The 21,667-nt window shown below is 37.8% G+C and overlaps 1 protein-coding gene across 1 annotated transcript in view; it reads right to left on the bottom strand.

Annotated features, from left to right (window-relative positions):
* UVRAG (UV radiation resistance associated) overlaps nt 1-21,667 on the bottom strand; it is a 273,971-nt gene that overhangs the window by 57,931 nt on the left and 194,373 nt on the right. The window contains exon 13 of the mRNA XM_033120283.1: nt 10,177-10,255. Within this exon, the coding sequence (XP_032976174.1) occupies nt 10,177-10,255 (79 nt within the window). The remainder of the gene's footprint in view (nt 1-10,176; nt 10,256-21,667) is intronic.

Here is a 21,667-nt window from a genome sequence, read left to right as displayed (position 1 = left end):
AACAGTCTGGCAATTCTTCAAAATATTAAACATAGTTACCACATGACTCAGCAATTCCAAGTCTAGGTATATACCCCAAAGTAACAAAGACATATGTTCCCACAAAAACTCATACATGACTGCTCATAGCACCACTATTCATAAGAGACCAAAGTGTAAATAACCCAAATGTCTATCAAATGATGAATGGATAAACAGAATGTGGTATATCCATACACAATTTAAATTTGCCAAAAAAGATTTGACAATAAAAAGAAATGGCTGATACATGCTGTAACATGGATGAACATTGAACCTATGGTAAGTGAAAGAAGCTAGTCACAAAGAACAAATATTTTACGGTTCCATTTATATGAAAGGTCCAGAATAGGCAAATCTCTGGAAACAGAAAGAGGAATGGAAGCTTCCTAGGGCTGGAGGTCTTCGGCGATGGGGAGTGACTGTGAATGGGTACAGGATGTTTTTTCGGGGCAATGAAAATATTATTCTAAAATTGTGGTGATAGTTGCACAACTCGAGGAATATACCAAAAACCACTGAACTGTACATTTTAAATGGGTGAATTGTATGGTATGTGAATTACATCTCACTAAAGTATTTTTTAAAAGATATAAATATAGGATTTAAAAAATAGTTTCTACTACATTACTGGCAAATTTTGTAGCCAGTGGGGGGTGAGGGGAGGGATTTTGACTATTAAAACATCCTCGGAATTTGTATTCGTGATTCCAAGAAGAATTAAGAAAATAAAAATGCATTTTCTCTTTATGTGTTCACATACATTGGACTGTATGTTGCAGAAATAGACATGAATTAAGCTGCTGGGTGTAAGCTGGCACTGATCCCTTCCAAATAGCTGAGCACTGTGAGCCCCGTGTGTAGTCAAGTTTTAGAGAAAGACCATGTCCTTGGCAGAACAGAGCTTTCCAACTGTTTTTGGAAGGAGAGCTACTTTTACTTTCTATGAAGTCTTAAAATAACTTGAGGGGAAAAGGGAGGTAATAGAGTAAAAGGAAGAGAGGTCATGACGTCCCCAGGTTCGAACCCTAGTTCTACTTAACTCACGGTCTCGGGGTCCCATCTGTTAAAGTCGAGATAATTATCTGTACCCTACCCACCTCATAGGATTGCAATATGGCCCAAACAGAAAGAAAGGAAGGGAGAGAGAGAGAGGAAGAGGGAGAGAGAGAGAGGGAGATGGCGAGGGTAAGGGAGAGGGAGAGAGAGAGGGAGAGAGAGAGGGAGAGGGAGAAAGAGACGGAAACAAAGAAGAAAGAAACAGTATTAGTGGGATATAGCTGGATTTGACTTCAGAAGATTTGCTCTTGAATTCTGTTTGCCATTTAATAGCTGTCATCCTTGGAGAAGTGAGTACAGCAGCAGCTCAATTTTTTATCTCTAAAGATAGACCTGGTCAACATACTTCACAGAGTATGAAATGAGATATAGAAATAAAAATATACCAAAAGCCATTACATTCAATACAAATGTAAATCATCATTAGTATTTGTAAACTATATCCTCAAAGCATTGCTCTTAAGTCCCTGAGCTTTCAAGAAAGAAAAGAAAAGGTCTGGCTTAAGAAAAGCCAAAAGCAACAAGGAAGAATCCACTGCCAATCTTATGAATTGTACTGCACAGTATTACCAGAATTCAAATTGGTAACCCTCTTATACAATGTTTCCACATTTGGGGAACTGACACCTGTCTTGGTTTATCAAACTATGAGCAACTGACAGTGTTTCATAGGAAATCTGGATGGCTACCTTCTCTAGGACAGCAGTTCTCAAACTTTGGTCTCAAGATCCCTTTACACTCAAAATTATTGAGGACCTGAAAGCTTTTGTTTTTGTGGGTCATGCACATCAATATTTACCATATTAGGAGTTAACATTGAGAAAACTTTCAAATATTTATTAATTCACTTAAAAAACAACAGAAATCTATTAGTTGTTAATATAAATAATATTTTTAATGAAAAACAAGCATGTTTTTAAAAAAAGAAACTCAAAGAGATGAGTGACATTTGTTTTATATTTTTGTAAGTCTCTTTTGCAATCTCTGCCTTAACAGAAGACAGCTGGATTTTCATATATTCTTCTGCATTCATTTTGTTACCATATGCTATTTCATAAGAAAAATCCAGCCTCATTCAGATATGTAGTTGGAAAATAAAGAAGTATTTTAGTAGCCTTTTCAGATAATTGTGGATATTCTTCTCTGATATCAACAAGTAGTAGTTTCTTAAAGGTTAGTAGCAAGGTAGACTCTGAAACTATGTCAACATATTTTTCACATCTGTTACATTAAAATCCATTGTTTTTTGGCACTTTGAAGAGCTTTTTACCTGTACATGATTTCATAAATCATACATTGGTTACTTGGAAAATATTGGCTCACCAAGCTACATAGATTTTAAATGTTGACACATTTATTATAAAATATTTAAAAATCGCTTATTAAAATTGTCAACCTCATCAAAAACATCTTTAAGGAATAGGAAGCTGTCAAACTCATGGTGGCAAACACAGGTTTTCTGAAATACTGAGCTTTCATTCAAAATCTTAAATTTATCATCAGTTGATTTCCTTTATTTCATTCATTCTTTAAAAAATGCTTGGCAAATACCTAAGTCTGAATAGTTTGTTGTCAGTCATTCTGTCAAGTAAAGATTGTGCTCCATGAAAAAATCAGGTAGTTTTAGTTAGCAACTCAATTGCACAAGTGCTTTTCCTTGAAATAACAGTTATACTTCAGTATACAGTGTAAGCGTTTTATGCATATTTCCTTTCTCTCACACAGAATGTTAAAAAGGGTCAAGGGTACTCAATGGTCAAAATTTAATATAATTAATAATTTTTACTGTTTCATCAAGGACATTCTTAAGTGAAACGATGTTTTTTGAAGTATGAGTTTGTTTATTGAAAGTGCCCCATTTCCTATTTTATGTCAACATGCTCACTTCCGTTCCATATCCTATTTCCTCTTCCCTTCTCAAAGACTTTACTTATTCAAGTATCCCTTTATTAAAATCTTATATTGACAATTTCTCTCTCTTTATTTGATCACTCCCATCAGGATATAAACATGAACTGATATTTCCCATCTTAAAAAAAAAAAAAAACCCCAAAACTCCACATCTCCATAAAACAACCAGATAAGAAAACAAAACCAAAAAAAGCCTTCCCTTAACCCCACAATATTTTCCAGTTATGAACCCATCTGTCTATCCCACTTCACAAAAAACACCTCAGGAGAGCTGTCTACAATCTATGTCACTTTCTATTCACCCTTTTAACACATCTACTCCACGACGAAAACTGCTCTTGTCAGTGAATTCCACGTTCCCAAGTCCAGGATACTTCACCTTACACTAGGATTTGGCATCGTTCATTACACCTCCCTTGTGGACATTTACTTCCGATAAGTTTCCAAATTATTCCTTTCTCCTGGTTTTCTCTCTACCTGACTGGCCATTCCTCTCAGTCTTTGCTGGTACATCCTCCACTATCCAACTTCTAAATGTGAGTTCCCAGGGCTAAATCCCATTCTATATTTCTGTCTATATTAACCATCTCTCTCTTTTCAGCTATGCACTCTCTCCCTGGTTGATCTCATTTGGTGCCACGTACTTAAATACATCTTTATACTGATGACTCCCAAATTTGTATCTCTAGTATGGACCTCCCCATCCTGAGTTCCAGACCCATATCCTGTTGCCTACTTGGGGACTGTACTTGAATTTCTAAACAGTAACTCACACTTAACATTTCCAAAGCAGAACTTGTGGTCCCCTTAACTCCACTTCTCCTAGACCCTTCCCGATCTCAATAAATGGCATTTTCATCCTTCCAGTTGCTTATACACAAAACCTAGGAGTCATTCTTGATTACTCCTTTTTCATCTCCCACATTCAATCCATTAGCTCACCTCCCATAATATAATTTTATTTTTTATTAAGGTATAATTAACACATAACATTATATTAGTTTCAGATGTACAACATAAAGATTCGATATATGTATATATTGCAAAATGAGCACCACAATAAGTCCAATTAACACCCATCACCACATATAGTTACACATTATTTTTTCTTATGGTGAGAACTTTTAAGATATACTCTCCTAGCGGCTTTAAATATACAACACGGCATTAATCATAACCGCCATGCTGCACATCACATCCCCAGGACTTATTTATTATATGACTGGAAGTTCGTATCTTTTGACCACCTTCATCCATTTTGAGGAACCTCCATACTGTTGTCTACAGTGGCTGCACCAATTTACATTTCCATCAACAGTACACAAGGAGTCCCTTTTCTTCACATCCTCGCCAACACTTGCTATTTCTTGTCTCTTTTATAGGAGCCATTCTAACAGGATTAAGGCGATACCTCACTGTGGTTTTGATTTGCATTTCCCTGATGAGTAGTGATGTTGAGCACCCATAATGTATTTAAATCTGTTCACTTCTCTCCATCTCTATCCCTACTATCTAGTCCCAGCAATGATCAACCCTCATTTGGTCTTTTGAAATAGCTTTCTCAGTGGTGACTTTGCTTCTATTCTAGTTCCCTATAATCCACTAGAGCAGTTAGAATGATCTTTGAAAAAAATAAATTAAGCCACTTTCCTGCTAATTCATTGGCTTCCCTTCGCATTTAGAATAAAATTCAAACTCTTCAGTATAATCTCTAAGGCCTTATTTGATATGCTCCCTGGCTATCTCCCCTTAACTACTATGCTCGTACCACATTAACCTGTTACTTAAACACAACAAACTTTTTCCTACCTCAGGGCCTTTGAACTAACTGTTTCCATGCCCTTAGGGAACTTACTATTTCCTACTAGCTCTTTGCACTGCTGGTTCATTGTTTTGTCCTCTCCGAGTCTTAGCTCACTATCACTTCTTCAATAAAGCGTACTTGACAACTTTATCTAAAGTAGGTCCCACTCCAGTTATTTACTATTTTATCGCCAAATTAATTTCTATCACACCATTTATCACTACCTAAAATTATTTTGTTTTATTGTTTGCCTCTTCCCATTACAAGCTTTTTCTTTTTAAACAGCTTTATTGAGACATAATCACATACCATACAATTCGTCCATTTAAAATGTGTAATTCAGTGGTTTTTGGTTTATTATTTTTTTTAATTGTGGTAAAATATATAACATAATATTTGTCATTTTAACCATTTTAAGTGTATAATTCAGTGGCATTAATTATATTCACAATGTTGTGCAAACATCACCACTATCTATTTCCAATTTTTTAAAAAATCATCCCAAATAGAAACTGTAACTATTAATTAATAACTTTCCCATTTCCCCTTCGCCCAGCCCCTGGTAACCTCTACTTTCTGCCTCTCTGAATTTGCTTATTCTAGATAATTCATATAAGTGGAACCATCCAATATTTGTCCTTCTATGCCTACGTTACTTATGAGGAAGGGATCTTGTGTGTCTTATTCACTCCCTATCAGTTGAGACCTAACTCAGTATACATAACACACAGTAGACGCTCAACAAATACTTGTTGAATCAACGAATTCATCAATTTTAAGCAAGTCACAACTTTTCTGGATCTCATTTTCTTAGCTGTGTGATGCTGCTATATCACAATTCATTCATTCATTAAACATCTTTTGAGCATTTACAGTGTTTCGGGCATTGTGCTTACTAATGGAAATATAATGTGCAAAACAGTTATTGTCTCTGCTCTCAAGGAACGGTCATTCCTTTTCTACTTGGGGATGTCACCTTCTTTGATTCTGTGCACGTTTAGGATGGAAATACGCATGTAAAAAACACTGAAGTATATGGCAGTAAGCCTGTCAGATCATGTGATACTACACTTGGGTGATGGATGTCAAAAGCCATACTGTCTTCAAGGTCATTTAATATCAACTGCTCTTTCACTTTGCAGGGTAGTGATGAGGGTCACATGAACGTATACTTTTGTACATTACAAACTATAAAGCTCACCATAAATGTAAGGTAAAAGCGTAATTTTTGATTTACTACTTTTTATGCTCTGGGAACTAAAAAGCAAACTATTGTGCTACACACAAACTCTAATATACGTATAAACTTACTGACAATTATGGCAGGATATGGTTTTCCAAATCAATGTTAATGATACTGTATGTGAATTTTGCCAGGCCCATTCCTATGGTGTTACACACCGACCAACAAAGAATGCTATTTCCAGACAAAGGGTCTGACAATTGAAAAATAGTAGTAAATGGTGCTAAAAACAAGGCATTTTGCTTTATTCACTTTCAATACCAAGCCAGCACACACACACACACACACACACACACACACACACACACACCTTTAGACAGCAATGACAGGAAGAGGGCAGGCAGGCCTTACTAATCCTCTCAGCTCTTCAAACAACACCTGAGGATTTTTACTTGAAGCCCTGTCTTTCTGAGCTTGTGCTTTCAAAACTTGGGCTGGACTGATCCCAAATACTGAAGTAACAAATATTACTAAATTCTGTCATTTCCTCTACCAAAAAAGTGATTTTACTACTACTTCTGGTTGTGATGAAAGGTCCTATTGACTATTCAAATCCTCAACCAAGTTATGGATGCAGTATTAAATGACTTCACTACTTTTTCTCTGGCACTTTAACACATGCCAATGCTTTCATCCACCTCCACTAACGTGGCTTATAAATTACTGAGGTGGGGCCATTTTAATAGTATGATTTGTTCACATCTCTAGAGATGGGGTATAAATGAAACTGGCTAAGAAGACAAACTCCCCTTTGACAACATGTATTGGTATGTATGTATAGAAAAATAAACCTTCAAAAGTTAGAAATATCTTATTGATATACTACCTGGTTAGAAGCCATGATAATTAATGGTTCTTTGCTTTGTTATAAATCAAAATGTAATAAAGTGATGGTAGGGAGGCCAGAGACAAAATGGAACATCCCCAAGAAATAGGAAGAGATGGAACAGAGTTGAAGCAAAGAAAGGTTAAAGTTCACAAATTTGCTAAAAGTTTCTTTCTAAATGCTCAGAAGGGGCTTCCAGAATGAACTCTGAAACCTAAGAAAGTCTGTTCATAAGAAGTTTATTGTCCTCTCCTTTTTAAACTGCCACTCGGTTGTGAAAAAACACTAGAAAGCAAGATACTTGCTCCCTCCGGGTGTAGTGTGGTTAACCTATTGATCTTAAACACAAACACAAGTATAATCTCTCATTTTCAAAGAGTATGAAGTTCCAGAAGATACAAAATTACTAGAAGTAATTCATTTTTTAAACAGAGGAATAAAACTATTTCAGCATATTTGTGGCCTTAGTTCAGTTAATAAAGTCAGAGGCTACTTGGGACGTGCTCCAAAGTGAGGACCAAACAAATAGCGCTAAGAGTCTGACGTGGAGAGCTGATATCCCCAAATTTTCCACAGCACACAATTTTCCTCCATCTTTGTCCTATTTTCAAAGCAAGTTAGACTATTCTTAGCACCTTTTTATACCATTCTTTGGCATTCCTACTGGGCCCTAAGAAGAAAGAACTGTGTATGTGTGTGTGTGTGTACACACATACATGTACATGCATGTGTGTGTTTGAAATTGGAATTTATGAGGAAATTCAGGCATTTTGGTCCTAGCATTAATTAGGAGTAGGTTTCACCTGGAATCTTCCAACAGACTTCTGACCCAGGGCTTATGTGCTCAGAGTAAGAAAAAGAAAATAGGGTATGGGGAGAAGAACCTCTGAATTCAGATCGGAACTTAGTTCCACTAAATGAAGCCAAGCTCACGGTCAGAACATCCTGACTCCAGACTCCGGACTCCAGTATCCACGTGCTCTTTTCTACCGTGGCTGACTTCACAAGGAGGTGCTCTCTCATTTACTTAGCCCTTTTGTCCCTTACTGCAGCACTCTTAGTCTGGTCACTTCTTGACCAGTTCTGTCAAAGCATTGCCTGTCCCGTGTATGACTAGTGTGAGCTACGCAGCCTTGAAATTAAAGTCCTGTTTCTTAGACTGAGATACTTTCCTGCCAAACATGGAGGGAGGGAAAGCATCCGTTGTGGGAAGAATGGCACATGGAAAGTGAGTTATGGGCCAGACTGTGAGCTAGGCTGCTTGCCTGGAGTGAAGAACATGAGCTGAGTGGCAGTAACAATAAAAGCATGACGGAGAGGGCAATGAGTGTGAGGTTATAAAGCAAACGATTAACTGGGGACTACAAACTAGAAATTTGATCCAATAGTAGAAAAGGATAAGAATCTTAATAAAAACCAAATTAAAAAGTAAAACATTAAACTGAAGTTGGAAGAGGAGAAGAAAGGCAAAGATGATACCATATGGAGGAATAATTCTAGATCTATCTGGAATGAATAAGAGAATTGTTCAGTGAATCTTCAGATTCATATGGATGAAAGGCAACTTGAGCTCATAGAAGCAAAAGAAACACGATCCTTATTGCTTCTATAAAAGGGAAAGGTCTGAGGATACAGCTAATAACGTCTTTAAATAACAGCCAAACCCTACATACTCATCCATGTGCAATTCCAACTGGAAGGATGTCCAAATAAAAAAGCACTGAAGCTGATCTTCCTGTTTTATAACTAGAAAATTTATAGAATATCTACCTCTTCAAGTAAAGCCAAGTATGTTAAAGAAATGCTGCATATTTCTTTCAGGAAACACAAAACCAAGCAAGCATCTGTTAGTCTTTCTACGGCATGTGGAAGGATATTATTTAAATGAGATACTAACTGATGTGATGTTGAGAGCCACAAAAATCCAGGATGGTTTGTAAGGACCATGTGCTTGGTCTTTTCTTTTCGGCCCTAGATAGTAAGGTGAGGAGACTATTAAGGACTTCCTAAAACCATTGAACTTTTACTCCATGAACAATTTCCAGTGCAAAACCAGTCCCTACAAATGGTCTAAGAGAAGAAAGCTGTGTGAGAAGAAATCTGTTACCGGTCAAGCTGCAGAGACAAGAGGTTATGAAGCTCACATTCAAGTACCGTCTACTAGCAAGTAACAACTCAGTAAAGGGATTTTGAGATTAGCAGCAGTATTCCAATTTGTACTCATTGCTTCTCTGTAGTATTTATAATGGCACCGAATAAGATTAGACCTCCTGCCTCCCCCAAAAACCTTTGCATTAACACCGTAACTGGTTAAATAAAACAGTCAACTCTAGTACTTATGAGGTGTGATCAAAAGATATGGTGAATGTTTAAATAAAAAAATATTTATTACAGTAAAAGACACTTTGACATTAACCCCCCTCAAAATACTCCCACTTGCTTTGAACACACTTATCCCCCTGTTCTTGCCACTCTCTGAAGCAGTTCTGGAAGTCCTCTTTCGTGAGTGTCTTTAGTTGCACCGTCATGGCTGCCTCGACATCCTGAATCATTTTGACTTTGGGGAAGAGCCAGAAGTCGTCTGGTGCCAGATTCGGAGAATAAGGTGGATAAGGACACACTATAATGTATTTATTTGACAGAAATTACCGTATACCAGAAGTGATGTGTGACACAGAGCCTTTCTGTTGTGATCACAAAATACGGTGAATGCTGCTGCAGAGTGCCATCCAATGGAAAGGCAGGGATCTTCAATAAGGGAAGCAGGGCATCGAACCTTAGTAACAGTGTGTGGTAAGTTTCAACTTGTTCGGTGCAGTCAGTCGGGTGTGGGCTACGGTTGAGAGAAGGTGTGCTTTCAAGTGTGCTGCAAATCAACCTCCATCATGACAACACTTTGTGTCACACATTGCTTCTGGTATACAGCAATTTATGTCAAATAAAAACATTATGGTGTGTCCTCATCTACCTTATTCACTGGATCTGGTACTGTCTCACTTCTGATTGTTCCCCAAAGTCTAACTCAGGACATCGAGGCAGCCACGACAGCGCAACTAAAGACACTCATGAAAGACGACTTCCAGAATTGCTTCAGGAAGGGGCAAGAACGATGGGATAAGTGTGTTTGGAGTGAGGGGGAGTATTTTGAGGGATATTAATGGCAATGTGTCTTTTATTGTAGTAAATTTTTTTTAAATTTAAATATTTACTGTATTGTTTGAACATACCTCGTATTTATAAAGAAAGAGGGTTAGCAATCCGAGGAAGCAGGGTGTATGTGGGAAGTAGGAGAGGAATGAAGAATGGGTTACTTACCTGTGCTATATTTTTGTTCAGAAGGTAGACACCGTAGTCAAATTGCAACTTCTCCCCTCCTTTTGGGTATAATGGGAACCTATAAAAGGTGAAGCAGGATTAGAAGTTATCCAAAACTTGAGTAAAACAGCCTCCAAATTGTTGACAAAGGTAGAAGTTTCTTGGATACCGTATAAACGTCTGAAGACTTGGACTAAAACAGTTATAGTCATTGCAACCTATTATCTTAATAATCTTTATTACATTAGTTAAATCAGAATAGCTGCTTTGTTTCAAAGAAAAACTTGAATTATATCATACAACAAGGGACTAATATATAAGAATGTGACCTACTAAACCCAAGGAATTGAGGCTACTATGTTTCATACTTACGTATCATAACTATACCACCCTAAGATTAAGATCCTAGAAATTTTTTTCCTCTACTACCTTGGATCCAACATCTCATTTTCTAGTAAACAAATGGGAGAGGAAGATTAAGGGGAAAAAAAATCAGATATGAAAACCATACAGAAGATTTCTGTTTCTTTTAAGGTGGCCAGTCAAATCAACACCACCAAAATGAGTGAAAATGCATAAAAAAATTCACTTGTAGGAGTGGCTATTTGGATGTTATGTCTCCAAGGCAATATACTCATGCCATGGAGATCTTATATCATTTTCCATTTTAACCTGACTTACTGAAGTAATAAAGGCCTGAAATCCATGGATCCTGAATTATTTTAGGTAATAAGTTTCCCTTATTATTTCCCTTTTCATTATCTTGCAAATGAAGAAGGTTACATTATGCCTATATTCTAGCCATATTTCCCCTGATTCTCAACACCAAGCATACATTTTATCCTGTGAAACATATTTCTCTATAAACAGATCAATCACAACTTAGGATCAAGAAGAAAACTTTACCTTCCTTATTTCGCAATATACAATTATTCAATTATATAATATACAATTAGGATCAAGAATAAAATAATCTTACTGAAATAAATGACAGGTGACAATCACTGGATATTCTTACATTTCAACTGCCTAAGGAAAATATATATCCCATAAAGCTCGGAGGATATTGTTTTGTTGGGAAAATAGAAGGAAACAGAATTTTAAAGTTTTATATTAAACACTGGGAAGTTGTTGATTACGTGGTGTCCAAAATGTTAATCTGTTGTGCTGTAAATTAACAGGCAATGGAGAGTGAACAAGGTCATAAACTGCTTTTATTCTCTACTAAAGAACACCTAATGCTTCATACAACCATCCAGAAGATATAGTAGCTTTGTATTTAAATGAAGTAGGGAAAAATAAACTAGGATATGTGGTCTGGCCCTAAATTGAGATGCATAAAAATGAGAGCAAAGCAAATTCAGGATAAGCAAATTGCAATACCAGGCTTTCACAGTGTGTCTGGGAATCATTCAAATTTGTATAGGGTAGCTTGCAAAGAAACTGCCTAACTGGAAAGACAAAACAACACAGGAAACTTTGGAAGGAATCTGCTAGAGTCCTAAAGCTCTGTACGGGGTAGTTGTTATTCTATAAACCATCACATGCAGACTGTCTGCACAGCTCTCCAAACCCACAAATTTCTCCACTTTCAAGTTACAAATACAGAAACTGTTTCAAATGTTGTAAGAGTAAATTGAAATAAGTATGCACTGAAAACCAAGCGGCGAAATTCCTGCAAAATGGATCTCACAACATTGACTTTATTACTTTATAGAAAACAAACCACAAGATAGGAAACTTGTTGGGGTTATCACTTTGAGAGGGGTGTACATGTCTAATCATTATGTTGTTTTGTACACCTGAAACTAATAATAAAATTAAATTAAATAAAAAAATAACAGGAAAACAAAAAAAGAAAGAACCACAACATGTGTATGTAATATTAAAACAAATCTAAAGAGTGCTTAGAGCCAAAGCTTCCCAAAGGGCAGTTTTAAGACAAATCAAATATTAGGACAGAGTTCACATCTTAAACTGCTTTGAAATTCTTATGGGGTCACTTCAAGTTGAACAGTATAATAGCTTATAACTATTACACATCTTACTTTGCAAAAGTACATGGATTTATAATATATTAAGCAACCAAGAAAAATGAAATGTATTTTAAAGGGTAAAACTGTCACCATCAGGACATAAGCTAGAAATCAAAGGCATCTCAATTCAATATAGACAGAGAATCACTTTAGCAAACTGTAGAAGGTTTAGATAAGAATGCGGTCATTCAAGTAAAACCAGAAAAATATCCTTAGCATCACAAATAGGATGCATTACAGGGGAGTATTACATTAAGTAACTGGAAGAACTATACATTTCCTAGTATTACACTCTTATAGAAAGGCAATTAAAATGACCAATATTAAAATCATTTTCAAATTAAATTAAATTATGTTTCCAAGTTATTTGAAAAATTCACTGATTCTACATGGTATAAATCAATGAATTACAAAGCAATAAACAGATGATGTGAAGATGATTTGGAGCTCTTTAGTACGTAGTTTCAGTATGAATAGAGAATTATGACAAGACTACCAAAAACCTAATGTGATCCCAGGCTGTATTAAAAGAAACAGAGCAGATAACCGAGGAACATACTAGTGCCAACTACTCTGTACTGGGTCCGACTATACTGAGAGATCGATGTTCAGTCTGGGAGTTAATGTTTTTTTTTTTATAAGTATACAGATAAATAATTGGAATCTTTCTTATAGGCTATGTTTCATGTAGGTTTTCTAATAACCTCATTTGACTATAAAAAGCAGTGAAGTAGAGTGGTTCAGTGTTTTTGTTATTTAAAAGACAATGATTTGCCTTGGTCACCTACTTAGTGGAAGAGAGATAACTTCCCGTATTATGTCTTTAATTATAAATTCAGTATTCTTTCTATTGCCTCTGAATCCTCTAGAGAAGAACAACCAGGGTGATTAAAAGAGCGAGAGACACAGTTTTGAGAGAAATGAAGGAAGGAGTCAGCGGTGTTTGGCCTGGAGGATAAATGTCTCAGGGACATGTGAAAGGCTTTCAGAGAGAAAAAGGCTTGGTTTTCGTGGTTTGAAGCAGGGAGTACCAAAGTTAATGGTAAAAGTTACAAGAAAATTGGTTTCACCAGTTAGTCAAAATCCAAAAGATCTTGGGTAGAGGCAGCCAATCAGAAGCTGGGCAATGAATAATGGATGTGCATCCAGGGGGCGTTAATGGGCTGAATGGTGGCCCCCAAAAGACATGTCCATGTCCTAATCCTCGGAACCTGTGAGTGTGACCTTATGTGCATCTTGAGATGAGAGCATCCTTGATTATCCAGGTGGGCCCTATAGGCAGTGAGTAGGGGACACACAGAGGGACACAGAGAAGAGGAGGACATGTGAAGATGGAGGCAGAGATTAGAGTCACACAGCCACACGCAAAGGGGTGCCTGAAGTCACCAGAGGCTGGAAAGAGGGAGGCAAGATTCCCGCCTTGTGCCTTTGGAGAGAGTGCGGCCCTGCTGACACCCTGATTTCGGACTTCTGGCCTCCAGCACTAGGAGAGAACCAACTTCTGCTGTTTTAAGCCACCAGGTTTGTGGTCAATTGTCATGGCAGCCCTAGAAACAAACAGGGGGAGACAAACACTCGGTGACCCATGGGATTAGATCAGGCATAAAATCTCCTCCATTTCCAAAATTCTATAATTCTGAATATGTGAAACCAGGTATGCTGAATCTAACTTCGTCTTTCCTTTGGGAACCAAGAAAATATGACAAGATTATAATGCCAAAGGGTCGTCATGAGAGGCATCAGCTAAGGCTGCAATCGGCCTCCTGAAGTGCCAGGAAACGGAATGCGAGACAGAGAGGTTCATATATATGGTCTCAAAGAAGAAAACATTTCACATGAAAATTTTTAGTGTGTGTATATGTGTGTGTCCATATGGATATGGCAAAAAACATGTATACACATTTTAAGAAAGGAAACAACTGTATTAAAATTATAACACTCAATATATACCAATAACAAAAAATAAATACAAGTCACGTTTGACTTCTGCCATTACAAGAGATGCTCAAAGTGGTTACCATCAGCGTAATTTTAATAGTTTTTTTCCTTTCTTAAAATGTGTATACATTTTTGGGGCGCACTCTATATATTCCAATGATTTTGTGTGTGTGTTTGTGCGCGTGTACACATGTAAACTATGTCTCACTCAACTTGGAAAAAGATTGTAAAAGAAACTGATCTTGGATCATTCTTACTTTAAAAGGTACAATTATTAAAAGTGCTACCATCTCTTCCCCAACCTAGACATTTCTTCAAATGACTACAAATCGGTGAGTTTCTTGCTTTCACCTTCAAAGCCCCACATCAAGGTCTGGTTCTTTGAGGGCTCCACTGGGGAGGAGAATATGGCTATAGTTAATTCAAAATTTTATTGTGCATATTCAGATCACTCTGCCCACTGTTTTTGTAGAAAACGTGACAATACATAGTCACTATGTTCTGAGGTCATGACTTTACTTCAAACTCAACATTCTTCTCCCGTCCAGATGAGTTTTCCACCACAACGTTGATCAGTTACTCAGGTTTAGAGTGACGTTCCATTTTTACCCACCTTCTTTGTCTCTTACATATGCACTGAGTGATTCACCACATCAACAAGTTATTTTTCCTGTGAAATAGTCTTATCTCTCCATTCCCACTGCCACTCTAGAGAATTCTTTGTTGTTCTGCGCACTGTAGGATGCTGAGCAGCATTTCTGTCCTCTACTCACTAGAAGCCAGTATTATTATTTAAGACTTTTTTTCATCACGTCACTTCTCAGCCCTGCTTCCTCATCAGTCACTGTCTTACATTTTTACTTCTCGGCCTCGCTTTTGAGGCCCACCTGATCTGACCTGTCTGCCTAATTTATCTGCAACCTTATTATGCTCCAGTGGTTTCCTCAGTCTCATGGACATACCAGGTTCATCTCTCTCTGCCTTTGCTCACTTCCTGCACATACCATCTCTCTTTCCTTCCACCTGGCAGAATCAAAGAGACTATGTTTCACTCTGTCATGTCTAAAGAAAAAAAACAAAAACTGTCACATTTTCCTGCTAAGTTGTATATCACTAACGCTATATGACTCATTGCAAGTTGACGACAATGCATTGAAACCATAAGGTAGGCCACAGGCATACAAGATGGGAAATGGCCGGGGCAGAGTCAGGGAAAAGGGAAAGGAGATCAAGTCAGCAAGAATGGGTCCAGACTGTGTAAGGTCTTGTAGGTTACAGTAAAGACTTTGGCATTTACTCTGGATGAGAGGGAAAGCTCTGGAGGGTTCTGAAAAGAGGAGAGACATGGAACTGCAGGGGAGCAAGAAAGAAAACATGGAGAGGCTGCTCCCAAAATCCAGGCAAGAGAAGAGGGTGGGTTACACCAGGATGGTAGCTGTGGAGTGGTGACAAGTGGTTGAATTCTTATATTGAAGATAGCGCCAACATGATTTGCTGACAGATCTCAGATGGGGTGTGAGAGGCAGAGAAGTCAAGGATAACTTCAAAGTTTGGGGCCTAAGCAACTGACAGAATGGAGTCGTCATCTTCACTTTGATAAAAGCACAAGTGACATTAGAATAGACAGCTAGGGGCTGGGTGAGGAACACAGCAGGAGGGCTCAGTACTAAAAGATTAGGTTGGAGAGCTCGGCAGGAACCAGACCACGCAGGGTCCTGTACACCTAAGACCTCAACCTAGAATACATCCTGAAGGACAACGGGAGGGTAATTAAAGAGTTTCTAAGCATGGGAGCGCCAGGACTGGGGTTTATGCTTCTTAAAGATCACTCTTTCTTCGGTGTAGTAAATAAAGGGGAGTAAGGCCTGGTATGGAGGTTATTTCAATGGTCCAGGCCAGAATGAGAACGGTGCTGATTAGGGTTCCAGTAGTGAAGAGGAACATATATGAATAGATTTAAGCTATAATTTGTAGGTAGAACTGAGAGAACTTTGAAGTAGACTGATTCTGACAGTGGTAAAGAGGGAAGAGTCAAAGATGACCCTTGGGTTTCTCGATGGAGTAACTAGGCAGATGGTGGTGTCTATGAACTGAGATAGGAAACATGCAAGGAACAGCAGGTGTATACTTTTATTACATGTAAAGTCAGAGAAATTTGGGGTGAAAGTATCAACAAAGGAATTATAAAAATTTAGATAGAAACTGAAGCATGGGTATGATTGAGGTGGCCTCAAGAAATCATAGAGAAGAGGGCTGTTTCAGAGCTTTGAGACTATCCACAAGGGCTGGAGAAATGAAAAGGAGCCAGGAAAGGACTGGTCAGAAATATCTGAGAAAAACCAAGTGTCTCACCAGAGTAGCTCAGAGAAAGTGTTAATTTAAGAAGGAAGCTATCATCAGTAGTCAAATGTTGCTGACAGGTCAAGCAAAACAGACATGAAAACATGTCTATTGGATGTAATTACATGAGTTCATTGGTAGGTAGCTTTGGTAATATGGTAAACATAAGTTTAAATGAAGTAGTGGGAGATGAAGGAAGACTGGTATGAGTTCAGGAGTGACTGGAAGTGAGGAAATGGAGATGATGAGAAGTTTGGCACAGAGAGAGGAGAGCTTAGCAACTGGAGGGACATGGTGAAGCATAGCAGTGTCCTGAGAAGGTGAGAGGGGACACGCTCTCCATCCTACAGGTGAGAACAGAAGAGAAGGATTTGCCTTAGGTGGCAGGTGGGATAACCCTCTCCTTACACCAGGAAGGATGAAAAACAATGATCACGATGGATATAGTTTATTCATTCAACAAATTTTCACTGAACTCACACTACCTGTCAGGTATAGTGCCAGGTGGTATACCTGGGAGGGAGGGTAGACACAGATCATAGAGTCCAGTGTAGTAGATAGACATCGCTCATATAATCCCACTAACAAATGTATAATTTATAAATTAAGTACTCTGAAGGAAAGGAATACTATTCCAGAAAGGAGGTAGACAAAAGACTGAGAGAATCAGGGAAGACTTCTGAGAGAAAGTGACACCTCAGCGGAGCTCTCAGAGATGGGTAGGAGCTAAGGGAAGCAATGTTCCAATTAGAAAAAACAGCAGATGTAAAGGCCCGTGACGGGAGGAAGCAATGAAGGAAGAACAGTATAGTTGGACTGACGGGGGTTGTGACGAGAGATGAGGCTGACGGGACGGACGATCACACAGGGCCCTCTAGACCACGTCAGATCACAGGCTGACTCATTTCCTAAGAGAAAATGGACTTTCAACAATGCCCAGATTTGCATTTGATACCTTCCTTCTTAAATGAACCCTTTCTCTTTGAACTTTCCTCACCGCGATAGATTTGTGTCTTGAAAAAATCACGCTGATTACAGTGGAGAATGGGATGGAGGTGAGACCAGCTTGTTGCAGTAATCGAGGTAAGAGATTATGTTGGCTCGAACTAAGGTGATGGTTATTAGAAATAGGAAAAAGAAGACTAGTTTGGAAGGCTTTTGGGAGATAAAATCCTAAGACTTGGTTATGGGTTGGAAGTGAAGGGTGACGGAGAGGGATGGGTCACGGATAACTCAATGTTTTGTTTTGCCCAACTGGATGGAGGGTTGATCAAACGGTAGAAGAACTTGAACAAAGAAATGTCATGAAACTGCTGAGCACTACTGAGAGTCCAGAACTGGTCATTAAATCGTGAGTTTATAATATTACTGCGTGAAATCTGCTTGGGTGCAGCAGGTACAGAGAAAACGAACAGCAGGCTGTAAAGATGACAAAAAGTCAGTTGGCAAGACAAAGGTGGTATGAAAGTATCGGGCCATAAAATCCCACCTGGATAAAGGGGCCAGGGTCTGAAAGTCACCAAGAGGAGCAAAAAACAAGGGGCTGAACAAACAAGCTGAAGGAAAGGAGGTAGTCATCAGAGAGCAAGATGCCTGAATTAGATTTTAGATGTGGACTGAAAGGATGGCATGATTCAGAGGGCAACCATGGGAGTAAATAAAAATGATGGAATGCAAAAGGTCATTGGTGACAACGATCAAGAAAAAGAGGCCCGGGTGTTGGAGAAGTCATCCACTTGTGTGTTAATGCCACGGCATCATAGCAAGCCTTTAAACAGACAGAAAGGCTGTTTTCTGAGAGGAGTCTGAAGATACAGGCGAGTTTGTTGATAACACAGATGCACTTTCAGAGGACCAGCTAATCACTGGAGGGCAGGGCCAGGGTAAAGGGAATAGAGGGCATCTGAGGATGATGAAGATGATTATAAATAGTTTTAAGGTGTTTTGGTGGAAGACTGAGGTATTCCCAATCTGATACGGTCTATTTTCTCTGTAAAGTCAGAAATGAGGTGATTTATCAAGAATGAAAAGCAAAACTGGGGATGGGGAAAAAGGAGAGAAAGAAGGTTTGAGATAGTCATGTGGCAGGAGAAACAGATATTACCATGTATCAGTCCAACCGAAATAGACAAATATGAATTGACAGTGCTACCACTCTTTCCAACTGTTTGTCTTTTTCCAGTAGATAAGTGGGTTAGAGGTGAGAATGATGGGATAAGGGTGGTTAGGATATCTGCACAGAGAACCTATCGATGTGAAGCTCCTAGGGTAGAAGAGTAATGCCAGCGGTCTGTCAAGGTCAGGATGACAGGGGCAGTCTATAAGGGGGTGCATTATCTGTAGAGACTTTTAAAATAATAAAATGGATTAAAAATTGGTCTGTTTTTTATTACCACTGTGAGCCAACAAATCTAAACAATGCCAGTGATAAAATATTCCTCCCAGAACAAAAAATCTTTTGTTGGTCTAAGTTCTAAACAATCGCTGCAGTGACTGTTTAATTTCAATATATATGTAAGCTTCAAATTAGGACGTTTTCATATGCATACTCTAATAAACATTTTATCTACATAGAAGCTAATTTGCAGAACTCCCAGTAATACAGTCACCACAACAAAGTGGATTAAGCTACACACTTTTTGTACTAAGTTCTGAATGGTTTGGAATCTTCCAAGCCTGCTTTAAGCACAGTTTATGTCTCCAAACTGTCTGGTGCTACACATTCCCGTGTTTAAACAGCAGACTAAAATAAACAATGATAGCAACGTGCAGTTTTTCTTTTCGTGTTATCTTCTTTTCTAGTGTAGAATTTTTTAGATTATGTTATTCGGATACAAAAATATTTGCAATCAGCCTTGAACAAGGTACAGTGAAATACAAACTTTTAAAATTGTTCCTTTTCGATGAGCATATAGAAATTGTGTTCAATAAAAAAAGTAAATACATATATTTTTCAATAAAAGAAAATGTTCTGCTTTTCTTTTTTGGCTATTATAATTTGTTTCATATCATGATTATTACTGAAAGTAATTTTATCATACAGACAAAGAGGTGTTAAAAATAATCCACTCCAAGTATCACAAGAATTAGGTACATACCGCTGAGAAATGATTTTGAACAGACATCGGGAAACACAGAGAATATTACCTGCTCTAGATCCAGAGATATGGGAGGTTAAGACAAGAAACAGTCTCCTCTTGAGAAGGCTCCAGGGTAAGTGATACTGTCAGGTGAGCCCGTTATTTTACTTACATCTAGTTGTAAACTACAGTTGGGTTTAATAATACCAGTCTTTCAGGATTGCTGTGAGAATTAAACAAAAAATCTAAGACCCAGCACATTTTACCAAAAAATCTAAGACCCAGCACATGTATACAGGTTATATAGTGAAGAGGTTGAGGACGCGTATGTTATAATCATTGAAGAGGGGTTTCAGAAAGCACAGAGGAAGGATCTAGGAGGGAAGAGAGCAGAGAGATAATAGATCAGAAGAGAAGCAGCAAACAAACAAAAAATAACAATGTGGAACTAATCCTTGGCAGAGGGTGAAAGAAGTCCTTATAAAAGAATAAGAAGCAGAGTGATTTTCCCCTCTCCTTTCAGGGAAGAAAAGAGAAAGAATATATAATAGATCATATTATATATGCCAGTCAAAAGAGATAAGATTTGATATGATAGGTACTAAGATGCCATCACAGTTTTTAAAGGAGAAATCATGGAATGAAAAGGTTTACATAAGATTATTCTTTTTGCCAGTATTAAATATAGTTCTTTTGAGAGAACTGTACTAAAAAGAGAATGGAATTTCAGGGAAATAGAATTCCAAATAATTTCAGTAAGGAGGTTAAAAATAATCCCACCCCTTTTTTTTAACTTGGTAAGTTGCAGGGTTGTGGAAATTGTTAAAGAACTCAATATCAATTTCCTTGCAGAAACCTTCCAGTTTTTCCACACCCTTTTAGTAACTGTTGAAAAATAGACTACAGGCAAATTTCAGTGAACAGAGCAAAATCAAAGGATGGAAACCATGTCTTTTTTAATAGTCAATTTTGTAAAATAAAAATTCTGCCAAGTAAATCACAATCACATTCCACAACATTCACAGCGGTCCTGCACTTGCCTGGGTCGCACGGCACCTGTTTCCCACAAAAATCTGTAAAGTTTTTTTTTTTTTTTTAAACCAACCTACAATTACACACGCAAGGTGCATAAACCTAACACACTTGGTAATGCCAGAAGATGTTTCCATCTGGAATGTGAATTTGGAAGAAAAACCACTCACCATTTTAAATTTCTAAAGACAACTTCACAATGTGTGCATAAAAATATGTATTTGCTTAAATATATCAGTGTACCTAATGGTATACCCTCAGGAAAGCACTTTCTTATCAGCGCTGGGAAGAGAATAGGTGTTCAGTCCTTTATATCAAAATTATTTATTTAATTAGAATACCAATTTCTGGGGGGAGAGGAAGAGAAAAGTACGAGGGGGGTTTAGGTGTAATAAGGCTCTGGGGTTAGAGAGGCATGGGCTCAGATCTCAGTTTTCCTTCTTGCAGTGTGAACTTGGGTGTACTACTCTGAACCTCTGTTTCCACACCTCTAAAATGGGTTTAATAACACCAGTCTTTCAGGATTGCTGTGAGAATTAAACAAAAAATCTAAGACTCAGCACAGTCACAAGAATATAGCAGGCATTCAATTATTATTATTACTATGCCTTATTGCCATCTGATAGCTCACCTCACCTTTCCTACACCTGTCTGTGAGGGCCACATGGGGAGATACCATATTTTATTCATTTTGCTGCCTCCTGAAATCACAAAGCATTCATATGCACCCAGCACTTCTACCCTATATTTCAGTTGTTTATACAAATGTCTTTATTTTCTCTATTAGAATGTAAGCTCCTTGAGGACATGGGTGTTAAGCTCAGTCTTATCCACAGTAGATATTCACAAATATCTGCAAATAAATGAATACATTAAAGAATAAATTTAAAAGTAATTGAATATTAAAAACAACAAATATCTAAGTGACATATAGCCCTGTGAATTAAAAAAAAAATTTAAGATTCAGAAACAGTTTCATTATTCTTCCTTAACTTTAATATACCGAGATGTCCAACTCTTATTTTTAAAAAGTGCTTTGAGTTCTGCTCAAAAGACAAATTCTTT

Source organism: Rhinolophus ferrumequinum, chromosome 11 (genome assembly GCF_004115265.2).
Source record: "Rhinolophus ferrumequinum isolate MPI-CBG mRhiFer1 chromosome 11, mRhiFer1_v1.p, whole genome shotgun sequence".
Classification (NCBI taxonomy): Eukaryota; Metazoa; Chordata; class Mammalia; order Chiroptera; family Rhinolophidae; genus Rhinolophus; species Rhinolophus ferrumequinum.
Note: the sequence above shows the minus strand (reverse complement) of the source record. Positions and strands in the feature narration are given on the sequence as shown.